Source organism: Antrostomus carolinensis, unplaced genomic scaffold, assembly GCF_000700745.2.
Source record: "Antrostomus carolinensis isolate BGI_N321 unplaced genomic scaffold, ASM70074v2 scaffold10535, whole genome shotgun sequence".
NCBI classification, from domain to species: Eukaryota; Metazoa; Chordata; class Aves; order Caprimulgiformes; family Caprimulgidae; genus Antrostomus; species Antrostomus carolinensis.
This window is the reverse complement of record NW_010315724.1, coordinates 11,487-28,166: the sequence shown is the minus strand read 5'-3', so window position 1 is coordinate 28,166 and position 16,680 is coordinate 11,487. Positions and strand designations below refer to the sequence as shown.

Sequence of the window (16,680 nt, the reverse complement as noted above, 5' to 3'; positions counted from 1 at the left end):
GGGCCTGGCTTGTTTTGTGATTAACGAAAGCTCATTTGTGTTATTCTTGCTTTTCACCTTTCTCCATTAGATCAGCCCAGCCACTTGAAATAAATTTTTGTTAAAATCAAAGCAGTACATGAGACTTAGTTACTGCAAAATAAAAAAGTTACAGCCATTCAGGATAATAAAGAACAAGGCTCACTGCCTGTTTATCTTTAAATAGTGCAATTAAATTCTGATTAAATCAGGAACCATTTGAAGTCATTAATATTATATTAAGAAGCAAAATTACTCTCTTTAGCAAAAAATTATTTATCAAGGTTTTATGAAGAATCATACATAGTTTTAAAATAATGATGGAATTTACATCATGGTTCAGCACATCGCAAATATTGCTGCTTCTCAGTACAGGATTTGCTGGAATTCTGCTGCTTTCAGGAGGTTAATTTAGGGAAGGGCATGGTCTCCTGAAACAGCAGATATTGCTGGAGTGAGGCCTTGCCACACCTGTAGGGTTAGTATTTGCTAGGCAGAGGAGCTGGTCACAATCTTATTTTGAAGTACAGAAATTGAGGATTTAAAATTATATGTTTGTAATTGTCTGCACAGTCACCATTTAAGCCTCTTGGGAAGACGGTGCTGGGAGGGGAGAGGACAGCACAAAGATCTTTGCAGGCAATATTCCTCATGGAAGGTCATTCTGATCATTCAGATGTTTGACAAGACTTACCATTGGAGAGCATTTTTTAGGAATCAAACCTCCTGTGGTATCACTGTCACACAAAGTACAATAGTCACTACTGCTGAAGGACACATTTGCTACCTCCAGAGATTCCTGAGGCATAGCAAAGTCACCCTTTCCGTGCTGTGAGTGAGAGGGATAATTCCTTCCCATACTGGGGCTCTCAAGGTTGGCTTTAATTATTTCAGAGATTTTCAGGCCGACTGTATCATCAGCACGGTTTTTTGCAAACAATAGTCCCAGCCTCACTTCTGTCTCTTCTGTTCTTACATATCTGCTGGGGACATACTGCTGGCTTGGTCGTGAGGCAAATACAGAGTTTTCTTCTGCAGCAACCAGATTTATGCTTTCCATAGGTTTCAAGAAGATCTGGGAAATCAGTTCTTGAGTGTTTGGATCACAGGCTCCATCTGCAGTCACTTTATTTGAGTTGCTGGCCTCTTCTCTTTGGAGCTGGCTACAAGCCTCATTAGGTCCAACCCAGTCCTAGTGAAAGGATCAGTAAGTTCAGGACATTTTGCTGAGAGTCTGAATTTGCAAAATAACTCTTCTTTCTATATGGCTTTGGCACAGTAATCCAAAGGCTTAGTGCAAATTGAGAGAGCCGGGGCTGTTCAGCCTGGAGAAGAAAAGGCTCTGGAGACACCTTTTAGCAGCCTGCCAGTACCTGAAGGGGGCCTACAAGAAAGCTGGGGAGGGACTTCTTATAAAGCCAGGTAGTGATAGAACAAGGGGTGATGGCTTTAATGGTAGAGGGTGGTTTTAGATTAGATATTATGAAGTAATTCTTTGGTGTGAGGATGGTGAGACACTGGCCCAGGTTGCCCAGAGAAGCTGTGGCTGCTCCTCCCTGGAAGTGTTCAAGGCCAGGCTGGATGAGGCTTTGAGCAACCTGGTCTAGTGGAAGGTGTCCCTGCTGATGGCAGGGGGGTTGGAACTGCGCAACTTTAAGGTCCCTTCCAACCCAAATCATTCTGTGATTCTATGATTAAATCTACTGGGCAAAGTTAGAGTAGTAGGGTGGAGAATCTAGCTGCTAATTTCACAAGATTTCACAAGAAATTTTCAATATTTCACCTCCAGAATATATTGGAAGTTGCTTATATTGCTTTGGCTTTGCAAAGACAGGGTGCACCTTTCATGTTCAGCATGGATAGTCAGTGAGTGACTGGAGGGGTTTTATTTCCAAGAAGTGAGAAACTGGACAGAAGCTCTGGTGGTGTAGGTAGTACGTGGAGGCAGGAAACTGAGAAACTGTAAACATCCAGGAAGACCAGAACCATGTGTCAGTAACTCTGCTCAAGAGCTAGAATGATTAATCCCAGACGGAAAAAAGAAAAAAAAAAAAAAAAAAAAAAAAAATCCTCATCTCATGAACTTAGAGTCATAAGAAAAAAAAGAAACTTATTTCTTACCTTAAAATTCCCATTGTGCAAATTATAGAGTGGCTGAAAGAAAGCAGCTGGAGTGGGAATATTAAAGCAGGAGAGGCTTTTTGCCCTGAAATGAGAAAACACTTAAAAAGTAGACAATTTTTCTGTATTCTATCTTGATGATATAGCACTCTGATTAGGTGAAGGTCCCACACTTATGTTATAAAGATTGCACGAGAAGCCCATTTCACATGGTTTCTGACATCTCATGCAATTGTCTGCCTCCTGTGCAGCATTTAATGTTTCTAGCCTGAAGAACAGTCTTAAAAGTTTCTGAGGAATGCTATATGCTGCAAACTCAATACCAGTCTATTACTCATTATATGCACTGAGCTATTTATGCCTTTGTTTGATAACTTATTTGATCTTAACCACTGTTTCTGGAAATGCTTTAGAGAGTTCTTGCTTCATTAAATTTAGACAGAGAAATTCCACCAGGCATCCTAGTCCCTTTATTAGAGTTTATCCTGTAAAAATATTTTATCATATGGACATCATGTATTCTCTAAGACTGACATGTATATAGAACATAATAATGCACATCAAGGCACAAAAGGAAGAGGTATAAGATTTACTTTTGCTCTGCTAGCACAAAAAAATTGTGCAGGATGTTTGAAGCAAGATTCTAGCCACACTTTTTTCTGTGTACAACTTGGTTTCAGGACCAAAGAAACACTGAATCTGAGTCACTGTAGTTTGCCTATATTGGTATTTTACATTCTGACTACTGCCAAGTATGTGACAAGTAGTTTACCACTGACATAATTTTAACCACCTTTATGGATTCCTGTGTACTTGTGCTTTTAATTTATCTACATGAAACTTAACAAAAAGTTCCCATGGGTTTAAATTTCTTTAACTCCAAGAGACCCTTAAGCTTTAGCTGAGTTTGGGTGCCACAAAGGCACTTTCGTCTCCTTAAGGATTGCATAGTGGGTCAGTAACTATTATCAGCCAAGGAACATGTCATGTCCCAAGATTGTCAAAAGAGCTTTTGAAAACAATTGAGTCTGTGCAGCAGAAACAGGAAGCAAAAGGGATATAAGGACACTTAATTTACCCTCTTCAGGCTATAAAGGTCAAGGGGAACTTAATGAAAAACTGTAACATACCTTGAAGAAAGCTTGCAGTTCCAAAATAAATAGAGTAGAGTGCCCAAACTTAGAGGAATGAACAAGAACTGCATAGTTCTGGTATTTAGGATCTTTTCAGACAGTTTTGGTACATCTAGGAAAAGAATCAACACAAAAATAATGGATGAAAAGTCTGGAAGTCAAGATAGAAACCCAAATAACCAAACAATGCAAATGAAACAGGCTGCTAAAGACCTCAAGTGATTTGGCTATGAAAACCTGAAAGAAAATAGTACTGATTTGAAAAGCTTCATTTTACCAGGTATCTTCCCTTTTTTTTTTTTGGAACACAGACATGGAAAAACATGAATTAAGGTAAAAACATTCTTTGTACCTGCTCTTTGAAACACTGTTGTCTGGCTCCACTCACTCCACTGACTATGATACGAATCCTCATTTTCAGAAACCTTGCAGCGAACTCGTGCAATGTAAGCAACGCCACTGCGAAGCTCTGTGGCTTCAATTTCTATCTCTGGCAGTGAACTGGGTGGTGTCTTGTTCAATGCACTCTGCAAAGCATTACAAAAAATTTCTTTTTTGAAAGAAGGCAAAGGGATGGTCTTTTAAATAGTCTCCCCCCTGCCTCTTTCCAAATCCTCTTTTCTTGGATGTAGGAAGAGGGCCTGCATGATGATGGATGACTTCTGAATGCAGGGTTCAGGAGAAGATTTATTGGTCTTCAATATTGATGTTTATTATAAAATCTTTCAGCCTTGCTCTGGGAAACCAGAAAGGCCAACTTGAAACAGTCAGCTGCCAGAAAGCCCTGAGCTGAGTGGTAAGGTCATTGCACCTAAAGAGCAAGGCAGCATCAGTGTGTGCCTCATCCAGTTACCTCCCAGGACATGCCGTGCTCCTTATACTGCAACTCATATTGGAGAATTTCAACGAGGTACCAAGGCACACTCCACCATATCTGACACTTGCTGGCAGTGACGTTGCTGTGGATGTTCAAAGGTGGATCAAGTTTTACTGCAAATAGAGAGGTAGGTTTTTTCACAATGTTTGGGACATGAACACCACAGATGCATGACACCGGGCTGACTAAAGTCTTGGAAGATAAAACTGAGTCTAAAGAGTGATACTAAGACCAGTGGTAGACCAAATTAGCTTACAGGATAGATCAGAACAGCTCCAGAACTTACATAAATTAATGATAACTCAAGTAGCCCATATGGACAGTCCTGCAAGCAAAGAACCAGTCCAAAGTCACATTCTACTCTTCCAACATACCACGAATATAAACAGGCTCTGAGATTTTGAATACCAGAGCATTTCTTTGAAGTACCAGGCCATGGGACACTGAATTAGATCCATGATTTTGATTCCTTACAACTTCATTTGTTAGAAGAAAAAAATAAAAAAACCCAACAAAAACCCAAACCAACCCAACTATAGAACCAATCCAATTGTACATTATCTGTGGCACAAGAAAACATGATGCAGATGAGAAGTACACTGGAAAACTGCTCCAGAGCCAGCCCTTTCTGAATTCCTGGAAAAGTCAGAATGGAGAGACACTGGGACTGCATTCTTACTGATGAAGTCCACGCAGTGCACTCTTGAGGGAGTCTGGCTCGTTTCCATTATTTCCACTTTTAGTCTTTGAGACACCCTGTGTTAGACAGCTTATCAGACCTACCCCAAAGCTGCTAGGCAGAGCCTCAGCCCACAGCTGCCCTGTTCATACTTACTGTGCTTGCGGGGATTGTACTCTGGAAAGGTAATGTACGTGTGATTATGTCCAAAGAAGTTGCCCTGGAGAGAGACTCTATAACCATCTGTTTCCAAGATCTGTCTGGCTAAATGGATTGTGCAGTGGTATTGATTCTGCATGTTCTCCCTCGCAGTCAGTTTGCAGCTGGCGTTGTGGCCCTTTGACCAGAGGCTAGAAGAATAAAAGGGCTGAAAGTTTCTTTTAAGTCACATGATTAAGTGCTTTTCAGTTTATGAAAGATGGGTGGCAACCTTAGCACAGCACCGCATTCTGGAAGAACACGAACCATTTTAGTGCAGACGGCGGAGAAACCAGTGCTAAAGCTGGCTGGACAGCAGGGCTGAAAAGGGAGGAAGGACACACCTTTATAACCTCACTGCTGAGAGCAACAAACCTCTTAGCAGCTGCACACAGGGCCCATTACCTGCCCCCTGCTCCCTCTGAGGTAAGAGGGCTGCAAGGTGTTGCTGCCAGGAAGGCAGCTGGTGTAGAGGGGTAGGAGTGGGTGGATGGCTAGTCACAAGTGCACAGCACAGAGCTAACAAATTGTACATTAAAGCCTCTTTTGCTACAAACAAACCAGTACTGACAGAAAAACATGTCAGAGCTTGGTTTGTTGTTGTTTGGTTGAGTTTTTTTAATACTCAGAGGCTTCAGCATAGCATAGCAGGATGAATGACAGAAAACATCATATTGGGGAAATAGCTCTGGAGAATGGTCTTGTGTTATTAAATATCTAATGTAGCCATTTATTAGCAATTTTTTTTCATGTTGCATGTGACCCCACAATAAACTGGGATCTTACAGTTTATCAGCTCATTATTTTCCTCATAGATTTAATATTCAGTATCATTATGAGTTAGGCTATTTTTGACTTAACTTTACCAGAATATGAGGCATCTGATGTCAGCGTGGTGTACCCTTGTGTAATAATAGCTCACTAGTTGCTGGTAGTCAAGACAACATTATTACATACACTAAACACATTCATCTCAAATTAGCATATCACAATGCTTATTATCCTATCACCTAGCAAACTATTCACCTGCTTTCTTCTGTTAGAGGAAAAATTACTCTCATAATAATCTAAATCTATTATTAAAGCTTATAACTCACTGGACTTTCAAAATCCTTTTGTATACCTCTATTAACTAATTTAGATTGAACCACTAGGGGTTTAACTTCTAGGCAGCAAGATAAGAATTGATTAGAAATTGATTAGTCAGCTTCGTGTAAGATAGGTTCTGGAAGTGCCCAGACCATGGGGAGCAGAGACTCGGATGGGAAGGGTCTCTGTGCTGAGAGGCCCCTGCCAGAAGGGGACACTGGATGGACAGACTGCCCTGAGCAAGCAGGAGATCACACATCGTGGTGCTGGACCTCTGCTGCACCCCCCCGTGGCTGTGGGCCCACAAAAGGCTGTGAAGGGAGCAGCTTCTGAGGCAGCCCAGGTACAGGGTGATGAGGTGGCTGAGCTGTGCCACAGTCTCTGCTGTGGAGGGAGCAAAGCCCACGGCTGGACCTCATCTCCACAGAGCTCTCTGGGTGCAGGTCGTACTTGGTGAAATGCAGGTGGAAAGGTCCGTTGCCCACAGGCTCCTCCATTGCCCACACGCAGCTCATGGTAGTCACGTAATTATTCAGGCAGCTCAGGGTGCCAGGGAACTCTGCAGAGGAAGGAAATCAGAGCTACACATGTGTATCACCTGATGAGGCCTTGCTTGGTACATCAAATGCATTACTTGCTAGTGCTGCTTTTACTGACACCTCATCTACCCTTCCTCATGGTGTTCTTCCTCTCTTGTACTGCACTTCACTGCATGAGATGAGTGTAAGGTCTTGGGGCAGTGACATTGGGCAGTGGCTATGTTTTTTCTGCTGCCCAGCTTGTCCAGTATGTGCTCAGTTCCCTAGGCCTGGCATCGCCAGTCAGTTGTACCAGTTTCTAGGACCTAGGAAAGGGCAGTCACAAGATCTTGTTGTGTACTTTAGGGTCTGTGAATGAAAACTGAGCACATGCACGTGTCTCTCGTCTCACAGTGGTCCTATTCCAGATCTCCTCTTACCTCTCCCTTTTCCTCCTCCAAAGAGCAGCACAGCAGTAATGCACAGCTGGAGGCCCAGCTGCCACACATCTCCTCCCATTCCAGACAGTATCTAAAATAGAACACTTGTTAGAAGCAGTTTTGTCAGTATTTGTACCAGCAGGTTGAAGCTTTAGCTACCTGCTTCTGCCAGCCCTGATACAAGATGACACTGACTGACAGAGAAGGCACCAACTCAGCTATATCATTTCTTCTATAGGAATTGTTTTTCTCATGGCAGTGAATAGTACTTTGCACAGAAACCTAAAGCACCAGCTGCCTGAAAGGAAGTCTTTAATTTCTACCATTTGATTGGGGGCATGGCAGTGTTCCATCTTTCCTTCTTCTTGAATTTTTTTGACATCTGGTTTATGACAATGCAGCAGAGAGCCACAGTGGGTTGGAACAAATGTTCACGTTTCCCCGTATCCTGTCGCTGGCAGTAACCAAAACCAGATGCTTAGAGAAAACTGTAGCAACCGAGGAAGCATAGATGTTCTTCTCTAAGAAAATTCTCAGCCTCCAGACATTTTTACCTCAGGGGCTTCATGGAGCAGACATAATTTCTGCATATTCAAAGCTTCAATAGATTTTTCTCTCATGAGCTTGCCCATCAGCAGCAGTCACCTGCTGAAAGCCATCTACACCACAAACACTGCTGTCTGCCTTTGATGATGGTTCTTTTTTCCCTTGAGGGAGTTAAGTAACTGTTCTTCTGCACCTCCCCTTTCTCTTCACTAGACGAACACTTGCTTGACCTACTGGTGTCACAAAACTTTTGAAGTAGCATTTCTTCAAGCCACTTGGAGTTGTCCTGAGCTAGTGTGAAAGGATTTGAGGTCAGGAAAAGAAAAAACAACCAAAATTTGACAGAGGTTAGGATCTCTCCTTCAGAAGAAGCTGGGGAAGAGGGAGAGAGAAGTGTTGGGACAGGAGAAATACTAAAGTACAGCATTAGCACAAGACCAAGTAGGTATAGCCTGGCTATAGAATAAGATTGTGGTTTCTAACCAACAAGGGGTCTGAAGTAATCTTGAATAGGAGTGAGTGAGAAAGAGCCTACATTTAGCAAGAATTGTGATATTTCTGTCATTAAGATTGTTTTATTGAAGGGATTAAATTATCTGATGGCTACAGTGGCAGGAGCTGGACTCCATGACCAAGAGTATCCTTCCAGTTCCAGATTTCACAAAGCTACACAGCAGCATCCACATATCAACCTTTTTTCTGTAATTGTGCTGGCTTACAGTGCCCCTTTTCTGAATTAAATAATAAAATAATTACAAGTGTTTCAGAAACTGATCAAGAGAAAGGGAAACTTTCTGACATCCACTTCACCACCTCTTCATTTATGTTTTTTTTTTGTAAATATCCTGTTTTGCTGCAGACCTTCTTCAGAGTGGGGGTTGTCAAGAGGAAGTGTCACCATTAGCTGATTTTAGCTGAGGGAGGCTGGGAGGCATGAAGTCTCTCCTGCTTATCATTTTAATCAGGTTTGCATATGATCCCCATGATAGATACAGTAAGACTGACTAAATATGAAATAGAGAGCTGCATTAAGTAGAATTATACACATGTGCTTACAAGAACTCATTCAGGCACACAAACAAACATAGGTCAAGATAACTAAACCAATACAGAATATTTCCAGGTAATTGCTAACTTGATAAACTGTAGTCTGTAAGTCTTGGTTAGGTATCTTAAAAAACAAGCATACAAACAAACAAATAAAAACAAACAAAAAACACCCCCCACCACCAAACACCCCAACTCTTAGCTCAGTTAGAAGTCGTGAAATTGATGCAGGATTAGTTATAACTCTCTGTCCTAAAGCAATCATGATAGCATTCTCCTCTTAACATCAACAATCCTCAGGCTTGCAAAGGTAAACCTATAGTACCTCCTAAAAAGCTGGTTCACAAACAGGCCCTATCAATTCTCAGTAACTGCCAGACACTTCCCACTTATGAAGAAATAATTGTACATTTTCTATTGTTCAGGGGAAATATCTATTACAAGCATAGAAACATATTAATGAGGTCACTTAAGTAATGTCTGCTGATCCTTGCAATGAGTTTGTCCTTGCAAGAAAATACCTGCAAACTTTGCTAGAATCCTAGAGATGCTCTGATGCCTTTTCTCATCTTTCATAGTCACTATACTTCCCACTTGGTTCAAGCCACTCAGCTGTTGGAAAAGAATTGCCACATTACCCTAAGGCAGCTTGAGCTGATGATAGCCCAGCCTGACCACAGGTGAACTGTCTTGGTAAGTCCCAGAAGAAAATGACTGCTTTGGTGAAATTCTCTTCCTCTTGTGTAGGACAAGATGAAGGTTTTGATAGAACACGTAGCAAAATGGACATGGGTAATTCAAACGTCAGCTCCTCTTGGTGCTGGACAGCAGACAGACACACAATAGGACAAAAATGAGGCAAGCACAAAAGCACTTTTCAATTTCAGTGACCATGGATTCTTGGTGACATAGCAGGCATTCACCATTCTTCCCAGTGACCATCATCTCTGAACACTGCCAGTTCTTACTGCAGCAGGAGGGAGGCAAGAAGCTGGAACCAAGGGGAGGGAGGCAAGCCAGGAACCAAGCAGAAACCAGTAAGGTGCCAGCACCATTGCAAGGCAACATCTTGTTAGCATGCCCTATATCCAGTGCTAGCAGCAAGGGCACTATTACAGCAGCTAGGGGACTGGAAGACAAATCAACTTCCTAGCCAGGATGCTTGATGCTTTTTTTGTTCTAACACAGTTTCTGCAACACTGCTGATTTGTGGGTAGAGGCAGAAGAGCCCTGTGAGAACTGTGGGAGGTGTCAGAGGAAGGGAGAAAAACCGTCTTCACTCTGCAGGAAAGAAAGAGACCAAATGTTTGAGAGAAAGCCCTGAAATTATACACCAGGTATGCTGCCACCAATCCAGGTACTGGTTTAGTATCAGAAACTGACTGGTAACCTCGAATTCCCAGGTGGTCTCAAGCTGGTTGCAATGCTGTTTCTATCCTTTCTGTATGTTTCCAGGGCAGAGTTGTTCTGCCTGATGTAAGGTGATGGAAATGAGGCCTTGCAGCCATGCCTTTCCCCTCTTGTCCTGTGACTCCATCAGCTGCCTCCATTTCCCAAAAGTAATTTAAAGTAATTTTAACCAGAATTTATACATACACAGATTTTTCAAATGCTCTTAACTGCTTATCAAGAGAAAGACAGGTGATCGACTGTTATTGTATTACCAGAAATCCATTTTCAAAGTTCTTTCTAACCCCCACATTCAGAGTCCACACAGTAGAACAATAAAAAGATGGCCTTTGCTTTTAAGAATTTATAGGGTAAAATAAATTATTTGATAGATACCACTGAGAGGGGAAGTAATACAAGAATGTGACAGCACATTCTCAGCACGTGGGTAGCCTAGATTGTCTGAGTTTTAGCAACTCAGCCCTGAAAAATGAGGTTGAGGTTAGCTCAAGAGAATTGTAGGCAGCACCTTCAGTGTGTAAGCAGTAGCAGGAAGGTTAGGAGGAGTGGATTTGATGACCCAGCGGGAGGTGGAAGCTGCCATCATAGAAAGAGTTGACTTCTTGATATGTAAGTTAAGAGTCAGTGACTTTGAAAGTGGGGACAAGAAGCTTATGATTGATGTGATAGTGAAAGGGTGATAGAAAAATTGTGTAGAGAAATGTAATGGGTGCAAAGTGATGGACACAAAAAAGAACCCTTGCATCTCAGACCTTTGGATGACTACAAGTAAGACAAGATCAGCTTTACAAAAACCTGATAAAACATGAAATTGAAGTATCATGCAAGAGCATGATCAAAGATTTTATTTGGAGATGTGTGCATAGGATTCTTCAACTTGCTTGAGTACCCTTTAACACATGCAGTGATACTATATGCCAGCCCACAGCAGACAGCCAGGACTCCTAGGTTCTATCCTACCTCCGTCATCAACTTTTATATAGAGTAGATTGTTTTGTCAGTGCTATTTTTCTTGTTGCAGCTCACTCATATGGTCTGCAGTGCTCACCTAAAACTTAGATGAAGTCAGAAACTTCAGGGTCTGATTTGGCAGTGTCTCTGAGCTGTTCCAAAATGTGCTCTGCTCACTCTCCCTCCCACAGCAAGATATGACAAGTAGTGCACAGTGGGAGCAGGCACAGCAGACCCGGACCCTTGAACACTCTGTTTCAATTCCTTACATCTTAGCAATTAGTCATAAATGACCTGCTCTCCCTTGGCCATAATCCCTTCCTTTGCTTCAGTCTCTTTCAGAGGCAGCACCAACAGACACTAAAGAAAGGCAGGACACTGACTTGCATCTATGAATTAAAACAGTGACAGGCAATAGTGTGTCTGTACCAACATGCACATCCTTCCATCCATTAAAGTTAGCCCCAAGTGCACATTCACCAGAGCGATCCATTGTGATACTAAGTGTGGTTGTTTATCATGGTCGCTCCTTCAATCATCCCTCCCTACAAGAAAATATTTCATAGGTCCTTTAAGAAAAATTATAGATTATCTACCTCCTGAATGCCTAGTCCTCTAAACACGTCTGACAGAAGCACATTGAGTACACATAGTAGACTCACATGATCAGCATGTAAACTGCTGGAAAATAAGGAAGAAGTAGTACAATTTCTTCATCTGCACAGATTATCAGAGAGGACCCCATAAAATCAGTCATCTTCCCCTTTCACCTTTGGAGAGCAAGTTTTCCCCAATTTCATGCTCGCAAACAGCTATGTAATTTTAGATTTGACAGACTTGGATCCCAGAGGCTGAAAAAATAGCTGCTACAAAGGATGAGCACTGCAATAAAGCAATATTCATACACATATATATACATACACATACATACACTTAAAAAACATTTTTGTCTGCAAACTCCCAGACACTGAGGGCTATTTTAGCTGGATTCATTTACATTAATCTGTTTCAGTCAGAGAAGAGTACTTAAGAAGTATTTCTTCAAGATGGTGCTTCTTTCTAGCATAATCCATATCAGAATTAATGTAATAGTGTGGTTTTGTGCTCAACAATCCAGCAGAACAAAAGTGCAAAGACCCTTTTGGTGGTTTTTATTGTACTATGTTCCCAGTACAGGAAACAATATAGAATTCCACCTTTAGGTAAACAAATTATTTTTTTCAATCTCTTTGCTGAGTAGATGTATCCTGTTGTGATTTACTGGTTTGCATAGCCCAGAAATACATTATGCTGTCTTACCAGCTCGAAGACTTCACTTTTCACGCTGTTTCTCTCCCTTGATAGTTTAGGCTATGTGGTTTGATGATCAGGCAGTAGCAGCAGTGGCATAATAAAGCAGAGCTTACTGCACCCGATTTTAAAGATAATCTCAAGAACCAATGAAAAACTACTAAGATTATCAGATTGAGTTAAGGTAGCTGCATCTGCAATTACTCATTAGTGACGGAGAAACTGAGGAATTTCTGTTAAAGGGTTAACATTTAAAAGGCCAAGTAATTTGCTGAATATAAAAGTACCTTCTTGCAACATTTTTATTAAAAAGGCCAACAGAAGAGCTCTCCAAGCATCCTAAAGCCATTTACTAGCCTTGTCTGAATGTGAGGTGAGACTGCTTCCACCCAAGGCCTCTGCCCAACTGTGCTCAGACACCTGAAGCATCCCTGAGCTGCCCTGTCCTGTACTTCCTCCACAGCCTGTTGCTGCACTGTGCTCAAAGGGGCAACTCTGGAAGCAAAGGCTAACCAGCGTCACAGTGCTTCCATGTCCAAATCCTAGAGTGTATAAGGAACAGATCTTCCATACCCACCTACAATGCTTCAGTGGTAGTGTTACAGTCAGGATCCATCAAGTCAGTCACATACATGGGTCTAGTGCCAGAGAAAGGGAAGAGAGAAGCAGGCAAAGCACAGACTGAGTAGCAGTCTTTCAGTATTAGTTTTAGGGGCCAAGAGACAGGAAGACAGGGGCCATGCAGAAATAGAGACAGACATTTACAAATTGGTATTACAGATTGAGTTATGGCAGAGTTATAGGCTGCCCAGAGAGGTTGTGGAGTCTCCATCTCTGGAGATGTTCCAAACCTGCCCGGACGCTTTCCTGTGCAACCTGTTGCAGGGAACCTGCTTTGGCAGGGGGTGGGACTGGATAATTTCCTGAGGTCCTTTCCAACCCCTATGATTCTGTGATTCTCCCAACACCTGTTTTAGGCCTTCCCCATCCAATAAGACTCCTGCCAACTCCTATGAAGCCCCATGGTTACCCATTTCAATGTGTATTACACTTTTTATAGTTAAAATAATCCCGAACAAGAGCAGAAACAGAAAGCTCCTAAAATACAAGCAACCTTCAGAATGACATTTAAGCAAATAACACCTGCTGCCTCAGAACTGTCCAGATGCCTGTAGTTCACCTGCTGCAGTAGAAAACATCTTGTCTCTTATAGAGTCAATTTGTATCCCTGCATCTTCCCAGCCTACTGCCACAGGTCACTGTAAACATGCTAACATTGTGTAAAATGTCTTTAGCATATTCTGCCTACAGGGCAGACAGAAGAATCAGCTCACGAGTTCAGCAACAGTTTGGCTCAAATGGCAAAGCACAAGCTTCTTTTCCCAGTTTCCTTTCATATTACTATTCCAAAATACAGCGCAGTATTTCTGACAAGAACATCACAGCTCTCTGCAAGTTGCCATTTTTCCTACTTCCCCCATACCCCAAGTGCCACTTAGCCCAAAGACCACTAACTGAACTCCTGCTCTCCAAAGGCCACTCAGACTCTTCTTTCATGTTTTCTAGGACCTGGTTACACTTGTCCCACTGTCCCACAGCTAGCTTCCATTCAATGAACACTGTTTCTCACCAGCTGATTTGTTTGAAGTTGCATCTACCTTGAAGCATGGGTGGGATTTGAGGGGGGGTGTTTGTTTGTTTGATTGGTTTTTTTAAATTCAAAGTGCTCTATTTGGATAGATATCTACTGTTTGTCTACTGTCAACCCAGCACCAAACACATATGTTTCGCTATCTCCTCTGGTTTTGGATCTCTATAGAGGCAAACATAGTGAATAGGAGAAGCATCACATTACAGTGGAAGCTACTGGGACATGCTCTGTCTGTGCTGCGTTCCTTAGCTTGTACAATAATGCACAATTTTGAGCCTGAGAAAGCCTCAGATAGACTCTCATAGATTTCTGCGTCTACCTGCTTCTATGCTTGACTAGTGAATACACTGTTAGTCTATCAGAGTAGATGGTCAGCACTATTGTCCAGGACCACTTCTGTACTCTGGTCATGCTGTCACTTAAGAATCTATGACATCTGACCTCCTTCCTCTCCTCTGCTTGTCAATTCGCCCAGTAAAAGGACACTGTTCTTGTCAGTGCAACATCTTAAGTCCACTATCATGTTCCTGAATGTTATGAATACTATACAAAGTGCAGCAGACCACAGCCATCTAAGGCTGGGGTAGTGCTGCTGGCATCTTCTTACTAGCTTATCCCACTGCTCAGTGCATGACTAACCTCACCTTTGCAAGGTAGGCTAAAGTTAGATAACCTTGTTACCTGAGCATGGCAGGAATGGCTAAGCAGATTCCCCTGCAGTGAAGGGCTTCGGCAGCCTATTGCAAACTCTGATCTTTTAGGTAGGCCTGCTGGGCCAAGCACTTCAATGTCAATTACCTTTACCATGCTATTATCATAACTGTGCTTTACACTGCTGTTCAGGAATCTGCCACTGTGGGTTACTGAGGACACAGAAAGATGGAGTGAGAGAGACCTTTTAGAGACAGTTTGCTAGAAAGCAGGGGACGTCTCCCAAAACCAAATATAACATGGACTTGCAATGCTACCAATGGCCCTAGCATTCCTGGGGAAGCACAGTTTTTCCAAATTAGATATTGCTAGGTCAGGGCCATTTGCAGCTTGCTGCTAGGACCCACAGGAAAAAAACCTACCTCAAACCCCTCCACATCCACAGTGTCAACAACTCATTAGCCCAAAGCTTAATTGTTACAACTTGCTTCAAAGGGAACAGTGTCCCTTATTTTAATATCCTTATGCCACATATCAAAGCAAGCTCTTCTCTGTCCATGAAGTCTGCCTCCTAGGGTGACCAGAGGCAACTTCCAGCCCAAGTAGCAGCAAACCACCACCTTCTACCAGATGTGTAGCTAGATATTGTAGCAATGACAGAAACAGCTCCTTCAGCAGTTCTAGAGCCAGTGATACTACCAGAAACAAGGAGCGTGCAGAACTGAGATGCAAAAGGGCCCTAGAAAGGTAGGCAAGTTTCCCTTCCTCCCTTAAGCAGCCTGAGGCCAGTTACCACAATGTAGTTTCTGAAGTACAAATCGCTGCAAGATGAAGCTGCAGAAGACCATGTTACAGACCATCAGCGGTGCTTCTGCACAGTACACATTCGCATACATAAGCACGATGCAAGCAGACCTTGTAGGCCAGTGCCCTGCAGGCTCAGCTTATCAACAAGGAAGTGGAGTTGGCTCGATCTTCTGCTGCCTCGTGGAGGGCATGTAGGGTACTTCCAGCACAGCAGAGAGGATGCAGAAGCATGCTAAGCCAATACTTCCTGCGATTTATTACAGAAGAAAAATGGAAAATAAGGAGGGAAGGAACAAAAACCCCCTGATTTCTTGGAGCATTGCCCAAGGAAGCCCCTGAGCTAGGAGTATAATGAGGGAGCAATAATAACATGGGCAAAGCTAAGCCCTGTATGTTCAAAATCAACCTAGCAGAGACTGTGGCTGTTCTAAACAATGAAACCAGGGATGTGGATGCACAGAAAAACTCCTCTAGCACTCACCTGTGAAAGAAACACCTTCTCTTCATTACAGTGCTCCCTCTTGTTTCAAGAGCTGTGGGATTGGCTAAAGTCTTGGTAAGAGATGGAGGAGAGGGAAGAGTTTATTGGTATCACAGCAACAATGGATTATTACTGCACTGGAATCATACACCACTCAGCACAAAGGTTCTCTCAGTATAAGATCTTCTGGACCCAAGCAGCCCATGGGTTAGTAGCACTGCGGCTACATAAGATGTAGGTCTTCACAGTCAATATCTGTATTACAGTAACTTTTAAAGACAATTATCCTAAACAAAATAGAGATACAGAGATATCAGAGGGAAATAAATTTACAGTTACATTGCAAACAGCAGTTTCATGATTGACTTTATTAGCTAGCAGAAATTGCTCAAACTTTGTGTTACTGACCTGTTAACTGGAGCACACCAGGTCCAAGGCAGAAGACAGAGGTGCAGGCACATCCAGGTAGGACAACAATTCTGAAATTTCTGCATAGTTATAAAAGCTGCTCAATGTTTCAGTTAATGTGCTTAGAAAATGCTGGGAGAAATGCTGATTCAGTAGGAAGCCCTAGAGTAAGAGTTTGTCTGGAATTATATGTGTTTTGAAGACTTCTAATTTGCAGACTCCACCTGAAAAGGCAAAGTCCTTCTGAAACCTGACTTGTGTTTGGTCTCTTGCACACACAGTTCTGTGCTGGTTATATGAGAATTGGTTTTGATCATATTCCATGGACAGGGCTGAGACCCTCCATAATTAACAAATGATAACAG

The 16,680-nt window shown here is 42.4% G+C and overlaps 1 protein-coding gene across 1 annotated transcript; it reads right to left on the bottom strand.

Moving 5' to 3' along the window:
- Positions 1-712: 712 nt before the first annotated feature.
- LOC114818573 (interleukin-9 receptor-like) lies at positions 713-12,416 on the bottom strand (the record flags this gene model as incomplete). The annotated part of the gene is given in 9 exon segments (XM_029084971.1): positions 713-1,210; positions 2,140-2,224; positions 3,270-3,384; positions 3,625-3,799; positions 4,126-4,262; positions 4,985-5,178; positions 6,566-6,674; positions 7,074-7,164; positions 12,327-12,416. Coding segments are annotated over 9 exon segments (1,494 nt in total), but the record flags the coding sequence as incomplete, so codon positions are not given.
- Between the last annotated feature and the right edge of the window lie 4,264 nt (positions 12,417-16,680).